We start from the raw sequence: 16384 nt of genomic DNA, 5'->3' as shown, positions 1-16384 counted from the left end.
ATGGCTCCATGTCTAGTTGGCAGCCGGTATCAAGTGGAGTACCCCAAGGGTCGGTCCTGGGGCTGGTTTTGTTCAATATCTTCATAAATGATCTGGAGGATGGTGTGGATTGCACTCTCAGCAAATTTGTGGATGATACTAAACTGGGAGGAGTGGTAGATACGCTGGAGGGGAGGGATAGGATACAGAAGGACCTAGACAAATTGGAGGATTGGGCCAAAAGAAATCTGATGAGGTTCAATAAGGATAAGTGCAGGGTCCTGCACTTAGGACGGAAGAACCCAATGCACAGCTACAGACTAGGGACCGAATGGCTAGGCAGCAGTTCTGCGGAAAAGGACCTAGGGGTGACAGTGGATGAGAAGCTGGATATGAGTCAGCAGTGTGCCCTTGTTGCCAAGAAGGCCAATGGCATTTTGGGATGTATAAGTAGGGGCATAGCGAGCAGATCGAGGGATGTGATCGTTCCCCTCTATTCGACATTGGTGAGGCCTCATCTGGAGTACTGTGTCCAGTTTTGGGCCCCACACTACAAGAAGGATGTGGATAAATTGGAGAGAGTCCAGCGAAGGGCAACAAAAATGATTAGGGGACTGGAACACATGAGTTATGAGGAGAGGCTGAGGGAGCTGGGCTTGTTTAGCCTGCAGAAGAGAAGAATGAGGGGGGATTTGATAGCTGCTTTCAACTACCTGAAAGGGGGTTCCAAAGAGGATGGCTCTAGACTGTTCTCAATGGCAGCAGATGACAGAACGAGGAGTAATGGTCTCAAGTTGCAGTGGGGGAGGTTTAGATTGGATATTAGGAAAAACTTTTTCACTAAGAGGGTGGTGAAACACTGGAATGCGTTACCTAGGGAGGTGGTAGAATCTCCTTCCTTAGAGGTTTTTAAGGTCAGGCTTGACAAAGCCCTGGCTGGGATGATTTAACTGGGAATTGGTCCTGCTTTGAGCAGGGGGTTGGACTAGATGACCTTCTGGGGTCCCTTCCAACCCTGATATTCTATGATTCTATGACTGTGGAAATAAATGTGTTTTGAACATTTCTTAACAAGTGCCGACAGACAGTGATCTTTAAAAAATGTATATGCTGGTTGTGATTAACCCATCCCTATTTAGTCATTTAGCATCTAGTGCAGACAAACAGCCTGTAAAACACAATCTATTTGATTAGCATGCCTCCTGACTCTGGAAAAAAGGGAGAGTGCTGCAGAGTGCTAAGCGAGTGGCAGTACAGGGAAGTTGCCTAAACCCTATGACATGAAGGACTGATTCAGCAGTATCTAATAACAGCCATAAGAGTTTCTCTTCAGCCTCCAAGTGCTCAAAGATGGTGCAACCCATAGCCACATTTTAGGACTCTGCAGGCAACAGGTTGAACGTCCATGCTCTGGCAGGAGCCCTGACTCTCAACAGATACAGACAAACATGCACACAGGCAATGCAAGGCCTTTGGAAGTGAGCAGTACCATAGGAGAATTCAAGAGGTCTTTTCTCTTTGGTCTGACCTTTCGGTCTGACCTTTCCCCGCAATGAAAGAAAAACTCCTGTTTTTTTGCAAATGCACTTTCTGGCCTTAGAACACGCACTTAAACAAATGTAATAGGGGCATTTTTTTATAAATCTAAATGGTTACCCATCATCTAGCTAGTCATCAAGAGGCAATAGGCAGAAAAAGCAGTTTTAAAAACTATCCAGCAGACCTTGTTTTATTTAATTCTTTATTTTGACATCAAATAGCTTGAGAAAATCTTGGACAGGTAAAGTATGCTGCTGGATTTTTTTTTTAACGTCTTTTGTAACATTTGTTTCAAGGTGCAAAAGAGGTTTACATGTGTGTTTCATGTTACATAGCAAAACTTTAACAAAACAAGAAGATGTCAAAAACAGTATACGCATCAGCAGAATAATCCAACAAATACATTATGGCACTTGAGCCTTGTACTAAAGAAAGGGCTCTACAATGAAAAGATAGGTAGTGCGCAAAAAAAGCTTCTTTTTATATATATATACACACACACTAAGGGAGCATAAAGTGGCTTTTTAATGCAAGTCTTTGTGACTAGCAACTTCTTTCTTTTCATTCTCAGATAGTCACTATCTAATGAAAACAGATTACTTATTGGAGGTGCACAGGGATACAGAGCATACTCATTGAAGAGGGGATTGCAATATGGCAGCATATATTTCTTTAAAAGTTTAGGCACATTTGAATGCAAAAAATGAATTTTTTAAAAAAAATCTCCTACAGACAGTGCAAAATTTGAAGTGCCCTCACAAAGGCAACAATCACTTAGAAAACAACCTTTAGGACATAAAATGATATCTATATTTGAATTAAAACATAAAAAAGAATGCAAGTAGAAAAAAAAGGTTTGTAATGAAATATGAATTTTTGGTACCCAAAATTTAAATCACTGAAGGCAATGTGAAATTGTGGTATATTTTTGGGTACTGACTAAGCATGCTATGCATTAAGACCTGGCTTTAACTTCATGAATAGAAAAATATTCAGTTTTGTAAGCTGTAATATATTTGTAAATAGCTTTCAGAATAGCTGACGTAATGCTGAATAATTGATCACACTAATTCTGCTGTCACTATCTTAGTGTTTGCATCCACACAATCCTGCTAGTTTTAAATTGGGATGCATCCTAGTTTTAAAAGCAGGATATATGTACAAGAACAGGGATAGATCTTGTTCCCATTTAAGTCTATGGTTAGATTGACTTCAGTGGGGCAGGATTTTTGGTGGAAACAGTTCTAATTCTCGGATGTTTGGTTTCATTTTTGGCCCAGATCTTTAAGAATTAAAATAATCAATTATTGAAATGGGTCATGAGTCCAGTTTGAGACCTACCGCTTCCCCTGCAAAACACACTGACCTTGCATTATCAGTATAAACGTAAGCTGTTCCTTCTTTCTTCCGTAGTGACAAGTTTTCTAATTTACCAATCTCGTAAATGTACGAGAAGGAAAAAAATCAGGAAATGTCACTGACAACGTAACAGTAAAGTCACCACACACACCAAGAAATTGCTCCTGCTTTTTTTGTTTGTTTGATTTTTACTTCAGAACAACTCCTGTTGTCTTTCATAAGAGTTTTACCTGAGACAAAGTCTGCAAGATCAAGTCCACTACAAACAAGAAGTGGCTTTTATACTCTGTTGGAAACCCAGACATCATCAGATGAGCAAGTTCATATTACTACTTCACATGTGCCCTGAACTTCTTAAAGTGATTGTTATTTGAATGGCAACAGGTTTGCTATGCAAAACAAGTTCATCTGCTCTATTATTGTTTGGTAAAAGCATAATTAGCTTCCCTGAATATTTTTCCTTCTCAAACACAGTCTCTACAGGATATTATTTTTCTTTTTCATGTCCAGCACTAGGTATCTCAGTTAGTGCTGGCTTCTCTACTGCAAATATAAAAGTATATATAAAATATTATCATCATATAAGCTAACAACCAGTTAGCCTCAGGCACAGATAACTACATATGTGATATGGTACCTCAAAAGCATATGAAAACATATTCTGTTTTATGTATTATAGACTTTGTCAGCTGGGTTTACTGAATGGCTACATTCAATTGTCTGATATGTGAGCAATGCATCTTTTATATATAACATTATTTAAGGTGCTTTTTTAAGAAAAAATTAAGTTTTGAACAAGTTAATGATGTTGATCACAGACACTGCCTCCAAGTTAAACGTATGTATTGTGGGAAATCATTATTTTTCAATCTTCGGCTCCCACTGCTTTTGTTACAATGTACATTTGAACTAAATGAGATCTTACTGCAAAGGCCAAGGCTAACAAAGAATCCCAAGTTGCTGGTGTGCACCCCTATTTGTCAAATCATTTTCAATAGTCTCGGCCATGTTTTGATACCCTTCCTTATGTTGGGTAGCACTTTATCCCCCATGCAGGCTCATTGACTTCAGTGGGACAATTTGTAGCTGATGGTCCTACTCACCATGAGTAAAGTATCAGAATCTAGCCCTCTGTTTCCAGTTGCCAACCATGGCCCACATTCATTTATTTAAATTCATCCAAGGATTAAGTTTGACCCAGTGTACTTATTTGTTGGGAGAACCAAGGAAGGAGCCATTAATTTAAATAATGTGAAGTTTAGAGGAGCTCTGTCTAGTTTATCATAAAGAACATGGAAGTTGTTAACATACTATATTTGACTGGCAACTCTGGGCTACAATTGGGTTGACATTTGTCTTTTAAACTTAGATACAAGGTTTCCAGTGGCCCATTCGGATCTTCACCTCTGCTTATTTGTGTCAATAATATACAGTACACCAAGATTTTCTCAACACACGAAAAAATTGCTACAAAATGAAAATAAAAATGTGTGCATTTTGAACAAGGCACTTAGGAGCCCCCAACGGTCTTTGGGTATGAATTGCAAAGAAATACCAATGCTTTCTCTGCATAAGCACAAAGACAAGTGCTTTATCATATTCACACAAAAAATGAGGCTACTGGAAATGAAACTAGTGATATGCGTTAGCAAAAGGCTGTGGAATTAAGAGGAGATGAAAGTGCTTCACAAGTTGAGAGCTCACCAGCTTCATAGGGATTCTGAAAAAATACAACACATGCAGCTAGTAGTTACCTGTAGATTTAGAACTAAAGTCTGTGTTCTGATATATACATCCTCCCCTCCTCCCCACTAACTCCCTCTGAAGTCAAGATGCACATGCCTTTGGCTTGCAGCGTAAACTTGTACTGTCCCTCTCTATGTCTGTTCTTCCCTACTGCAAGTTGTTTATCAGCATACAAGGAGTTCTACTTTTGTTGCAGTGGGGACCGTTAGAAATGGTCATTTATTGCAATATTTGCAGTATTCCCTTTCATTAGGATGTGAGATACGGCAATCAACTGAACTAGATAGGGTGGCAAATGCCTAATTTTTAATGGTACAGGAAGATTACAGTTTATCTTCCTCTTTATTAGATGCCCTTCATAAGTGGTTTAAACTCCTATTAGTGTCAGTGGGAATTACATGCATTCATGATTCCAAGGTCCAAAGGGACCATTGTGATCATCTAGTCTGTAGTCTGACCTCCTGTATAACACAAGCCATAGAGCTTCCTCAAAATAAATGTATGGGTGAGTTGAATAGAGTTTGACAACACTTATTAATATTAAAGGCAATGGCATACATCCACAGAAAGGCACACATGTTTCCCAGCTGGCTTCCCATCAAAGCACTACACATCCCAGGACTGAGATCAGAGAAGATTAAGTGCATTCGATCCAGCATGGCCACTGGGTGAGATAACTGCAACTGGATATAAATTCAATGCATTCATGAAGGGGGAAAAACATCTGCTGATGTCAGCCAGTAAGGGAAATCTTAAAACAATATTACTTTCAGAAAGGTGCACTTTGTCACCATACGAATGACAGGATGGAATCTACCAAGATCTGAGCTATGTAACTAGGCAGTCTTTAGTGGGGCTTCCTTGTGGCTCATCCTGGAGCCACTGAACTTTTCAGTGGAAACATCAATTACTTAAATTCAACTCGGGCCCAGGCTCAAATGATTCTCAGCAAAGGGTCAACAAAGCCAAAATCTTGGGCTGATAAACGCTACAGGAATCCTCACCCTAATTAATGCATGGGGTAAATAAGAGCCATTGCAAATTTCAAATTAAGTTGGCCTCCCATCCTTGCAGGCCATCCATAATAACAAAACCTCTTCCATTAAGGGTTTTAGCAAATGATCAATGAACACTCAGACTGGAAATCACTGGTGCCTATTGGAGTGTTTACACGTGTGGCAATTTAGCTAAAGTGATGTATGAACTAGGTAGTATGCTGTTGGGATTCTCAGAACCTTGTAGGCTTTTTTAACATGGGAACGCTCATACTGTGTTTTGCAAATTCTCATCTTCCCTGTTTACATAAAAGGACTGCAAGGAATGTGATGAAGTTGATGCAGTTGTCAACTGGCTCCGATTCTCTTCTTCCATCGGGGCAGCATTTTTGGCTGCTGGGGCATGCAATCGGTGAGCATCTAGCATTTCCAGCAGTAAATCATAAAGGGGGACTACATTTTTGCACTTCATGTTGTATAGGTGCTCCATCCCTTTATTGCTGTGGATTTCAATGAAAACAAAGTCAGAGGACACTCCATAATGAGATGACAATCCATAATACTTACAGTGATTGCCATTAAAAAGCTATCATCTGGCAACAGTTACCACACAATGATACCTAAGATATCACAGTTTCCCCCCAATGTGTTGGCTTTTAATGCTAATCGCATATCCAGCCCATAACTACCAAATCATTGGATTGCCAGACTTACCATAACAAGAAAAATAACAAAGTTTACAAATGGCAAAAGAACAAAAACAAAAACAAACCACCACCCTGGGTTTTGCCTGAACGTCTAGATCAGTTCTGGGATGAAAAAAAATGAGGGAGTGTTACTAACCCTTTCACCACTCATATTTGTAACTTTAGTGACGCTTGCCACTATTTTAAATGTCACTTATGTAGTGGGATCAAGGAACCCTAACTCCATTCACCAACCAACCAGTGTGCTTTGCCCACCTTAAAAATAAACTGTACCTGTTTAGAACTGTCAGATTTCTAACACTCCAGCTATAAGGTATAGGAGCCCAGTTTCACGTCAAGAACTGAATAATTGAATGGATCAGGGTTGTATAGACCTTTTGCTTAGACTAAGAGCAAATTAAATTCTTCAAACACTGTTAATATTTAATAACTGTTAATTATTATTAAAAATCATGGAGATAGAGTCTGAATTCCCTACTTTGAGAATGCCTGTCCCTATCAATGTGAGCAGGGTTTGCGGAACTGGGGTGTTATATACCGCTGCAATTTACTCGGTATGTTATAAACAGAGTAAGACATTGTGTTTATAACAACAACAATCAGGTCCTGCCTCCATCATCAGACCCCCTTGCAGTATAGTGACACCAGAAGCAGAGGAACCTTAAAGAGCACAAGAAACAAATAGCGTTAGGGACAGTTTCCCCTCCCACATGATATTAAACAGAAGGGCTGTTTCTATTTCGGAATTATGGGCCACACTGTGATACCCTCACTCACACTGACTAGCATGTTGCCCCACAAGTAGTCTCACTGAAGAAAAAGACCACTTGTTGAGTAAGTTACTATTCAACACGAGTTTATCAGAATCTGGCTGTATCAACAGAGCAAAACCTTCCTTGCATGCTGAACTTTGCACAGTCGTCTTGTACAATGCCAGAAGGCTGCATGTGCATTCTCTCACCTCATGTGCCTGATGTGCGAGAGTATGAGGAGGAGCTGAGCCAGTCGTCTGTGTTGCTGATCCGGAGAGAGACCTGACTTGGCCATTAAATGAATCAATGTATCTGTGATTTTGTCCAGAACACGATGAATATGCTCCTTCTCTTCCAAAGATTTCAAGGTGCTGGAAAGAAATGTATACACACCTGGGGTGGGGTGGGGGGGAGAACAACACAAAGAGAGATTAGACTTTCACAGCTACAGTCTCATAGACAGGGATCTTAAGAGGCCAGAAGAGGCATGAGAGCCAAATGCAATATGAACTTAGTTCTCTTCTGGCAGTAGGAAGGAGAACAGGAGGTTAGAGACAACCTAAATAGAACATGGCTAAGGAAAGAAGGGAGGTCTCTCCAAAATGACAATGGTGAGAATCAGGAATGGACACACATTGGTCTAGATGAAAAACAAAACAATGGGTATACTCAGAAAATATTAAACAACCCAAACTGCAAATACGAGTGACAAACAATAAATAACCAGTTTTCTTGTTAAGCCTCCGCTGCTCCTGCTGCTTCAGCTCCCAGAGATTATTATTAAACGTGGTGGTGGCTTTCATGCACAAATCCAGCTCCACCCACCCACCCAAAGAGGGTATGGTGAAAGCAAACTGATTGGCACTTTGGTTGGAGTCCTTTATGCTGTATCTACAATAAAACAAGGTAGAAAAAGTGTTTCTGCATGAGGAAAAGTGTTTCTCATAGATAAACATAATGTGGGATAATCAAAGTGACTGAAAGGGAAAATTACACTGCAGCCTTTACCCCACTTCCTCTATGTCTTAGGGTCTCTGGCTATTTCAAAGAATCTTTTTTTCCCCAAGGAAGGTGATGCTATTAGGTCAGTTATTGTATTCTTCAAACAAGATGGGCGGGGTTTGTAAAAGACTAAACTCCATTCTTTATAAATTCCAAGCCACAGACCTTCATAAACAATCCACAATAAAATCTAGCACTTGCAGTTTACTATTTTTCTCAATGCAGTCTGATAGCACTGGTCCAATCTGAAATTAACCAGCAACCAGTATAGTAGTGATGACAGCATCTGGAGAAACAGTCAAGTGGAACTGGAGATAAAGGGCCAGATTATGAGTTCAGTTACTCCAGATTTAAACCCAGGTAAGAGATCAATTTACGATAGTTATAATAAATCTCCCACTTTTCTTGCTCCATCATGCTCTGTATTAGACCTCATTGAGTAATTGTGTAACTGGTTTGAAGTTACTCCTGTCCCCACCTCTACTGTCTGTCACCTCCTAGTCCCTCACATTTGTTAGCTGTTTGGTGCAAGGACCCTGTTTTCTATCTGTATTGAGAGACACCTACAGCTCCTTTGGACACCGTTAGAAATAATCGTATTAATAATAATGATCATAAGTGTAATTCTGTTGATTTCATTGGCATTTACACCAGAATAAGTGAGATCAGAATCTATCCTGCTGACAGAGAACAGAACAGCTATTACAGTATGGCCTCTGGAAGGCAGCAGTCGCAGCTCTTCCTTTTATTGATTTGCCTGCACTGGACTATTGCTATAAAGTTGTTATAGAAATATGAAGCAGTGACTGCTTGTCCTATATCATTTTTCAGACTGGAGTAACTGCATTGAAGAGAACAAGACCCTTAGACCTTTCTCAGCCAAATGATTTTCAACCCTCCACACACCCATGCTACTAATAGGTTTTATGGCTTAGCAATATTTTAGAGGGACTAATTTCTTAGTTCTGACTCACTGCGCTTAATAGTCTCATAGTAGCACCAGCACAGCTCTGCTTGGCCAGGGGATCCTGCCAGGTGTTATGAATACTTTAGGAATTCCTCCCAGTTTCATACTTCTAAAACCCTCTCAAAAGGAAGGAGTCCTGCCCGGAGCTCCCAGGTCTCACACTTCTTTAGCACAGGAGCCATCAAAGAGCTTTGTTTAAAAATATCAAAACAAATCCCCAAGAAATCCCCAAAGATTTGGCAATTGGCAACCCTTACTAATTAAATGTTGAATGAAAGACAGCTATTTGTTATCTCACTGCCCCAGGTGATTACTGTTGCCTTGCCTCACTGAGCAGGCATTTCAGAAACAGAAATATCAGCTGTCCATCACGAAAGAGAAGGGCTGCTGCCTTCAGAAAAGTTCGCTCAGCAAGGCGAGAACTGGCTGCCTTAAAGTAAGTATCTTCAAAGCTGTTTTCTTCCAACTCTGTATAACAATCCAGAATCCTGAACATCATGGAAGGAGAGAGACAGGGAAAACCACAGCCACTGCAAGGGTGGGGCTCATATTCTGTGCCAACAAGGCAAAGCTGTGCTTCGAATGGATTTGTGGAGGGGACTACACAATATGTTACCATATATGCTGTTGGCAAATGGTAATGACAGACTTTTTGGATGCTATTGTTGAGGAGAACGCCCACTTCACCCTTTCTAGAACCACACAAGTGGAGTTTAAAGTGTCTGTTCAGCCTTGGAATCCGAAGACCACTACTGGCGATGCAACATCCCACCCTGCATGTTTCATCTGTCACAAAACAAGATGACCTAGATCAGTGGTTTTCAAACTGTGGTCCACAGGACTACGAAGATTTCCAAAACGGTCAGCACCTCCATTTGAAACTTTTTAGGGGTCTGCAAATGAAAAAAGTTGAAAACCACTGACGTATAAGAATGACTCAGTGGGAAAGGATGTTTAAAAAACATTATGTCAATGGCAAAGAACAACAGCTGATTAGGATGTCCCATGAAGCCATCCACCATGTGGTTTTAAGGCTGTGTAGTACTCTCCTGAAGTATTCATAAAACTAAGTCAGTTCTGTCAAAAAGTAAAGGAGGACTTGTGGCATCTTAGAGACTAACAAATTTATTTGAGCATAAGCTTTCGTGAGCTACAGCTCACTTCATCGGATGCATGCAGTGGAAAAACAGTTCTGTCACTCTAATAGGTTTAATAGGTAAACCAATTAAATTAATTTTCTGCTTTGACAGAAATATCACCACATTGGTTTCCAGAGATAAAGGGTGATCACTTTGCCAAATACCACCGATCTTTTTATCAGATCCAATCTAACAGCAAGAACTCCACCATTCTGTTGCTGCCTTTGTGTTTCTGATGCTTGTTCTCCTTGACCACAATGGTAAGGAAGAGCCCTTGAAGCACTGCACTGCTGAACTGAATGTACTTTTCAAAAATACAGCTTTGTTTTGCAGCTGAAAGGTTTATTTAGTTTTCTGCAGCCCTGAAGGGATAGATTCCGTTTTGTTATTGAGCTGGTGAAATGGCAGCACTGTCCTAGTTATGAGAGACAAGCTGTCGCCATGGTATCTTGGGAGAAATTCACAAATGGTATCAATATGGTGCAGGGGTCGGCAACCTTTCAGAAGCGGTGTGCCGAGTCTTCATTTATTCACTCTAATTTAAGGTTTCGCGTGCCTGTAATACATTTTAACATTTTTAGAAGGTCTCTTTCTATAAGTCTTTAATATAGAACTAAACTATTGTGGTATGTAAAGTAAATAAGGTTTTTAAGATGTTTAAGAAGCTTCATTAAAACTTAAATTAAATTGCAGATCTTATCAGTTTAGTATAGCGGTTCTTTACCTGGGGTGCGAGATGCCCTTTCTGGGGGTGCGAGACATGCGAGATTTTTTTAGAAGGTAAATCATCGAAAACACAAATTAAGCAAAGGCACATAAGAACAACTACTTTGTTTCATCAAACTTATGTATTTATTAACATTATACATTTTTTAACAATTTCTGTAATATACAAAGTTTTTAAGTTTAAGTTTTCAAGCTAATTGTAGTGTAATTTTTGATAAGGGGTGAGAGAACATCTTTTAAGAACTCCAGACCATCAGCAGGCTGAGCGGGGCCAGGTGTAGTGTATTAAATTGCTCCCCATAGGAACGTGCTACTGATGGTGTACTACTTACGGCTGCCTGTCCTGATGCTCTGAACGGCATGTTAGGGGACGGAGAACAGGGGTGGTTGGACAGGCGTGGGAGTCCCGGGGAGCCTGTCAGGGGTCGAGAGTGTGGATAGCGGGCGGGGCAGTCAGGGGACAGGGGGCGGTCAGGAGACAAGGAGCAGGGGGGGTTGGATGGGTCAGGGGTTATGAGGTGGGCAGTCAGGGGACGGGAGGGAGGCACAGCCTTCCCTACCCCAGTGTAGTGTATTAACATTTCTCCCCGTAGGAATGTGCTACTTACGGTGTACTACCTAGGACTGCCAGTCCTGGTGCTCTGCAAGCAGCACATTCCTACGGGGAGAAATTTAATACACTGCACCAGCAGACAGAACCCCAGCCCAGCAGCGGGCTGAGTGGCTCAGCCTGCCGCTGGTCTGGGGTTCCATCCGCCGGCTCCTGCCAGCCGGGTCCCGGCTGCTGGTCCCGCTCAGCCCGCTGCCGGTCTGGGGTTCCGTTCACCCAGGCTGGCAGTGGGCTAAGCAGGGGCAGCGGCCGGGACCCGGCTGGCAGTAGCGTGCCAGTAAAAATCGGCTCTCGTGCTGTCTTTGCCATGCGTGCTGCAGGTTGCTGACCCCTGATATAGTGCATCTTGCAGTGCAAATACAAACTCTCACTTTTCCATACAGAGGGAGAGAGGCTTGAAGAGAAAAAAGCCGCTTTTACTTTTTTCGGCTCAAGACCACAGAGAAAGGACGAAGTTACAAGAAACAATGAAAAGGGACAGAGACCTGATTGGTGGTGGAGGAAGTGTGGAATTAGATATTAGATGATGATAGCGTCAAGGAATCCTCATCACTGGAGGTTTTTAAGAACACATTGGACAAAACACTTGTCAGGGATAGTCTAGATTTACTTAGTCCTGCTATAGCGTAGGGGGATAAACTTCATGACTTCTTGAGGTCCCTTCCTGCCCTGTATGTCTACAGTTAATCTCAATATTCTCTAATATGACTGTGCACTAAAAATTTCAGGAAAAGGAAAGTGTTCTAGACTTAATAAAAATCATTTGTCTGGTGCAATAAATCTACACAACACCTTAGAAATACAATTTAACAGATTAGATTTGAGATTGATTTTAAATATTTTTGGCTAAACATGTCTAATTCAAATTGGCTGAAAACACATTTAATTCCTCTTGAGATCAATTGTGTTTGTTCTATGTATATGTAATTTGTGTAACATGGTTCTCAAAATTTTTTCCGAGATTTTTGTGTACATTTTTCATCTGTTTTTGCTTTGTGACATTTGTGTGTATTTTCTACAGGTTATGTTTCCAAATATAATCTCTGTATTTTTTCTGTATATTTTCCACAGGAATCCAGTCTCCTTCTCTATACAGGGAATGAGGTAGCCGTAACATATTTCTTTTTATCCTCCTCATTCAATGTGTGGCCACAGGCATGGTTTACCATACACTATCCACCTTGAGTACAGAATTACTCATTTCTTTTTTTTATTACACTTACCTTAGTAGTTTCTAAGTGCATCACAAATATTCATTAATTTATCTTTATGACATCCCTGCAGAGAGGAGTTTTTACAGATGGAGAATTGAGGAAGAGAGAGATTAAGGGCAAAATTTGCAAGCATTTGTGGTGGGTGGCTCAATCACTGGGCAGCCAGCTTGAGACACTGACAACCTGATTTTTCAGAAAACTTAGCATTTTTGTCGCACTTTATATGTTTTCAGCACTGTACAGATATTTATTAATTCATCATTACAACACCCCAGCGAGGTAGGTGGGTGAAATACTATGACCCCATTTTACAGTTGGGGAAATTGAAATGCAAAGTGACTTGCCTAGGATTCAAACACAGGGCCTCCTTTTGCCTAACCCATGTTCACTCCTCAGACCATACTGCTAGGGGTTTTAAGTAGCTGCAGCTCTCACTCAATTCATCTACAGTTGTGAGAGCTCAGCACTTTTGCAAATCAGGCCCAGGAGTCTCAGGTTAGGCACCCATAAAAGTTCATGACCACCTGGGAAAAGTTTGGTTTAAGAGACTTTCGTAGCATCACACAAGAACTCTGTGGCAGAGGCAGGGATATAATCCAATTCTTCAGAGTGGCATTCAACATCTTAACCACAATGTTATCCTTTCTCTTTCTGTGGCCCATAACCTTTTTCTCTACACGCATTCCTGCAATAAACGAGCCCCAGGAGTCTTACAGACACCACAAGTCATTCTCTATGCAACCCTAATTCATTCCCACAGCACTGGTCATCCTATGCATTGAATGAAGTAGGGTCCTGTGGAAAAAACAGTATGTGATTGTGTAATTAACACATGAGCCATAATGTGTGCACATAAGAGAACCTAAACCATCCACAAAAAAGTGACATTGACCCAAGGTGCATTCTGGGCAATATTCACTCCTGGACCTGATTAAAGTTCTGATATCTCATAGCCCAGTATAACTAGGAGGTGTGGGGGTGTCAAGGTTCCTTCCCCACTCTGAACTCTAGGGTACAGATATGGGGACCTGTGTGAAAGACCCCCTAAGTTTATTCTTACCAGCTTAGGTTTAAAGCTGCCACCACCGAAGTGTCTAACAAAAACAACAGGGGAAGTGCCCACTTGGAAATGTCTCCCCACCCAAAATATCCCCCCAAGCACTACACCCCCTTTCCTGGGGAAGTCTTGATAAAAATCCTCACCAATTTGCAGAGGTGAACACAGACCCAAACCCTTGGATCTTAAGAACAATGAAAAAGCAATCAGGTTCTTAAAAGAGAATTTTAATTAAAGAAAAAGTAAAAGAATCACCTCTGTAAATTCAGGATGGTAAATACCTTACAGGGTAATCAGATTCAAAACACAGAGAATCCCTCTAGGCAAAACCTTAAGTTACAAAAAGACACAAGAACAGGAATATACATTCCATTCAGCACAACTTATTTTATCAGCCATTTAAACAAAACAGAATTGAACACATCTCCAACTAGATTGCTTATTAGCCCTTTACAGGAGTTCTGACCTGCATTCCTGCTCTGGTCCCAGCAAAAGCATCACACAGACAGAGAGGACACTTTGCTTTTCCCCCGCTCCAGCTTTGAAAGTATCTTGTCTCCTCATTGGTCATTTTGGTCAGGTGCCAGCGAGGTTACCTTTAGCTTCTTAACCCTTTACAGGTGAAAGGGTTTTTCCTCTGGCCGGGAGGGATTTAAAGGTGGTTAGCCTTCCCTTTATATTTATGACAGGGGCAGTGTCTAAAGTTTTGCTACATATATTTCCAAAGGACATACAGCATATGCTGCTAGCCCTGTATCTCTCTCTCACTCCCCCTCTGAAGGCTGCATAGTTGTTCTCTTCAGTGCTGAGTGAGTAATGCAGCCATGCCATCCCAAAATCGTTACAATACAATGTTTCTTTTATAGCCCCCACCACATACAAAATAAAAACTTTCAATAAGCAGAACATAAAGTCTTTGCGTTCGTTTTTCAGTAGTGCATGCTGGACAGATTTATTACAGTTATTTTGCTCATATACCCAAGAGGTAAGAACACCTCAACCCCACACTATTTAGATCCAAGTGCACTCACTTCTTAGTTTTGTACAATTTCCCCATTATAAGAAGAAAACAAAACCCTCTATAACAAAAGCCAGATAGATACCACAAAGCACGGTTGGCAAGGTCTGAAAAGGATACTAAGCAAGTCCTGGCATTGCCAATCTGAATAGCATCGCACTAGAGCACTCAACTTACTAAACTCCAACTGAGGAACAAGGACACTTCAAAGTGTGGGTCAAACAAAATAGACAAGAAACATAAATGGAACAAAAAATCTTGAATGATGTAGTAATCATTTTCTAGGGTTAAATCAGATATTTCTTGTAAATCAACAATATGCAAAGAGGATAATTCAATTTCAACGTATTGGCTAAAAATGATCATAATTGCCATGATAATCACTTACACAGATCTTTTTTTATTTTCAGGAAGTATTAAATTTTTTTGCTCTTATGAAGAGACTATATGTTGTTATTTTATCCTCAATTTATCACATTGATAATTATGTTTGCCATATCAATTTAAAGTATGCTGAATAACTGTGTTTCCTCAGATATACACTTTGTGATAATTATTGGTGAATGGTGTGGCTAAAGCTATTGGTAAATGCATTAAAAACCACACTGGGCTGAGATTTGTGGGGATACACATTTGAGGAACTGTAGAGCTGATTTCCCATGTAGAAATTGCCTCAGAACTCCCTTCCAAACTATTCATAGTAGGGGCAACCAACATGTCACACTACTATTGGCTGGTGTCTCACAACCACCCTAAGTAACCTTCTAAACAGTTATCAAAGGCTTAGAGGACCCATTACAGCTGCTCAGGGAAGCATGCCACACAGAGCTGCTCCTTTTCCCCAGTCCAATTCAAATCACCGAGGCTTTCCCCCCCACAGAGTTTGTAAACTATGTCAGCCTGATGGGCTGAAAGGGAACCAGGAAACTCTGGGAGCACTGTCTCTGGGGCATCTAGCTCAGCTGGGGCTCATGGGGCTTGTAGGCTCCCAGCTCCCCTTCAGCCCACCTGCTGGAATTTCATTTTGAAATTATCAAAATGAATGTTTGATTTTTTTGCAATGAAACAGATTTCAGATTTCTGTCTCACTAAGAATTTTGAAATTTTTGGTTTTTGTCCCAAAACTGGAACCAAACCAAATTTTCAGAAACATCTATGAAAGAGAATTACAGTTCTCCACCCAGCACTTGTTGAGAAGTACTGACAGTGTCCTAGCAGCCTGGGAGACCGTCAGAAAGCTGGGATTCTAACCTGACTTTCGGTGTTCCCCTTAGGCATAACCTGGAGAAGGGTAGGAGACTCTAAGGTTAAGTAGAGCAACAAGTGTGGTCCAGTACCACTGGAAATTCATTTTCCATTGTGATATAATTACGCACTTTACAACAGAATCCACTTTGCTCTGCCATTGGCTGTTTTGAGCCCACAGTTACCAGAACTCTACATTATTCAAAAGTTACTTTAGATTCTGACTAAAAATGACACTGTTAGGTAAGGTGGTATCAATTTTATATAATCACTTTTGGGAGTAGAACCTCTTAACAGAAATTAACATTATGACTTTAGAATATGGCTGT

At 40.8% G+C, this 16384-nt stretch overlaps 1 protein-coding gene across 10 annotated transcripts in view; it reads right to left on the bottom strand.

Moving 5' to 3' along the window:
• Positions 1 to 1729: 1729 nt before the first annotated feature.
• ESR1 (estrogen receptor 1) overlaps positions 1730 to 16384 on the bottom strand; it is a 257789-nt gene continuing 243134 nt past the window's right edge. For 9 of the 10 annotated variants that reach the window (XM_073337674.2, XM_073337671.2, XM_073337679.2 and 6 more), the window contains 2 exons: positions 7287 to 7470; positions 1730 to 6118 (listed from right to left, as the gene is read on the bottom strand). In XM_073337674.2, the coding sequence (XP_073193775.1) occupies positions 5887 to 6118; positions 7287 to 7470 (416 nt within the window). In that variant the 3' untranslated portion in view covers positions 1730 to 5886. Of the gene's footprint in view, positions 6119 to 7282; positions 7471 to 16384 lie in introns of those variants that run through there. The other variant, XM_073337675.2, reaches the window with a different exon arrangement.

This window comes from Lepidochelys kempii, chromosome 3 (genome assembly GCF_965140285.1).
Source record: "Lepidochelys kempii isolate rLepKem1 chromosome 3, rLepKem1.hap1, whole genome shotgun sequence".
Taxonomy (NCBI): Eukaryota; Metazoa; Chordata; order Testudines; family Cheloniidae; genus Lepidochelys; species Lepidochelys kempii.
Note: the sequence above shows the minus strand (reverse complement) of the source record. Positions and strands in the feature narration are given on the sequence as shown.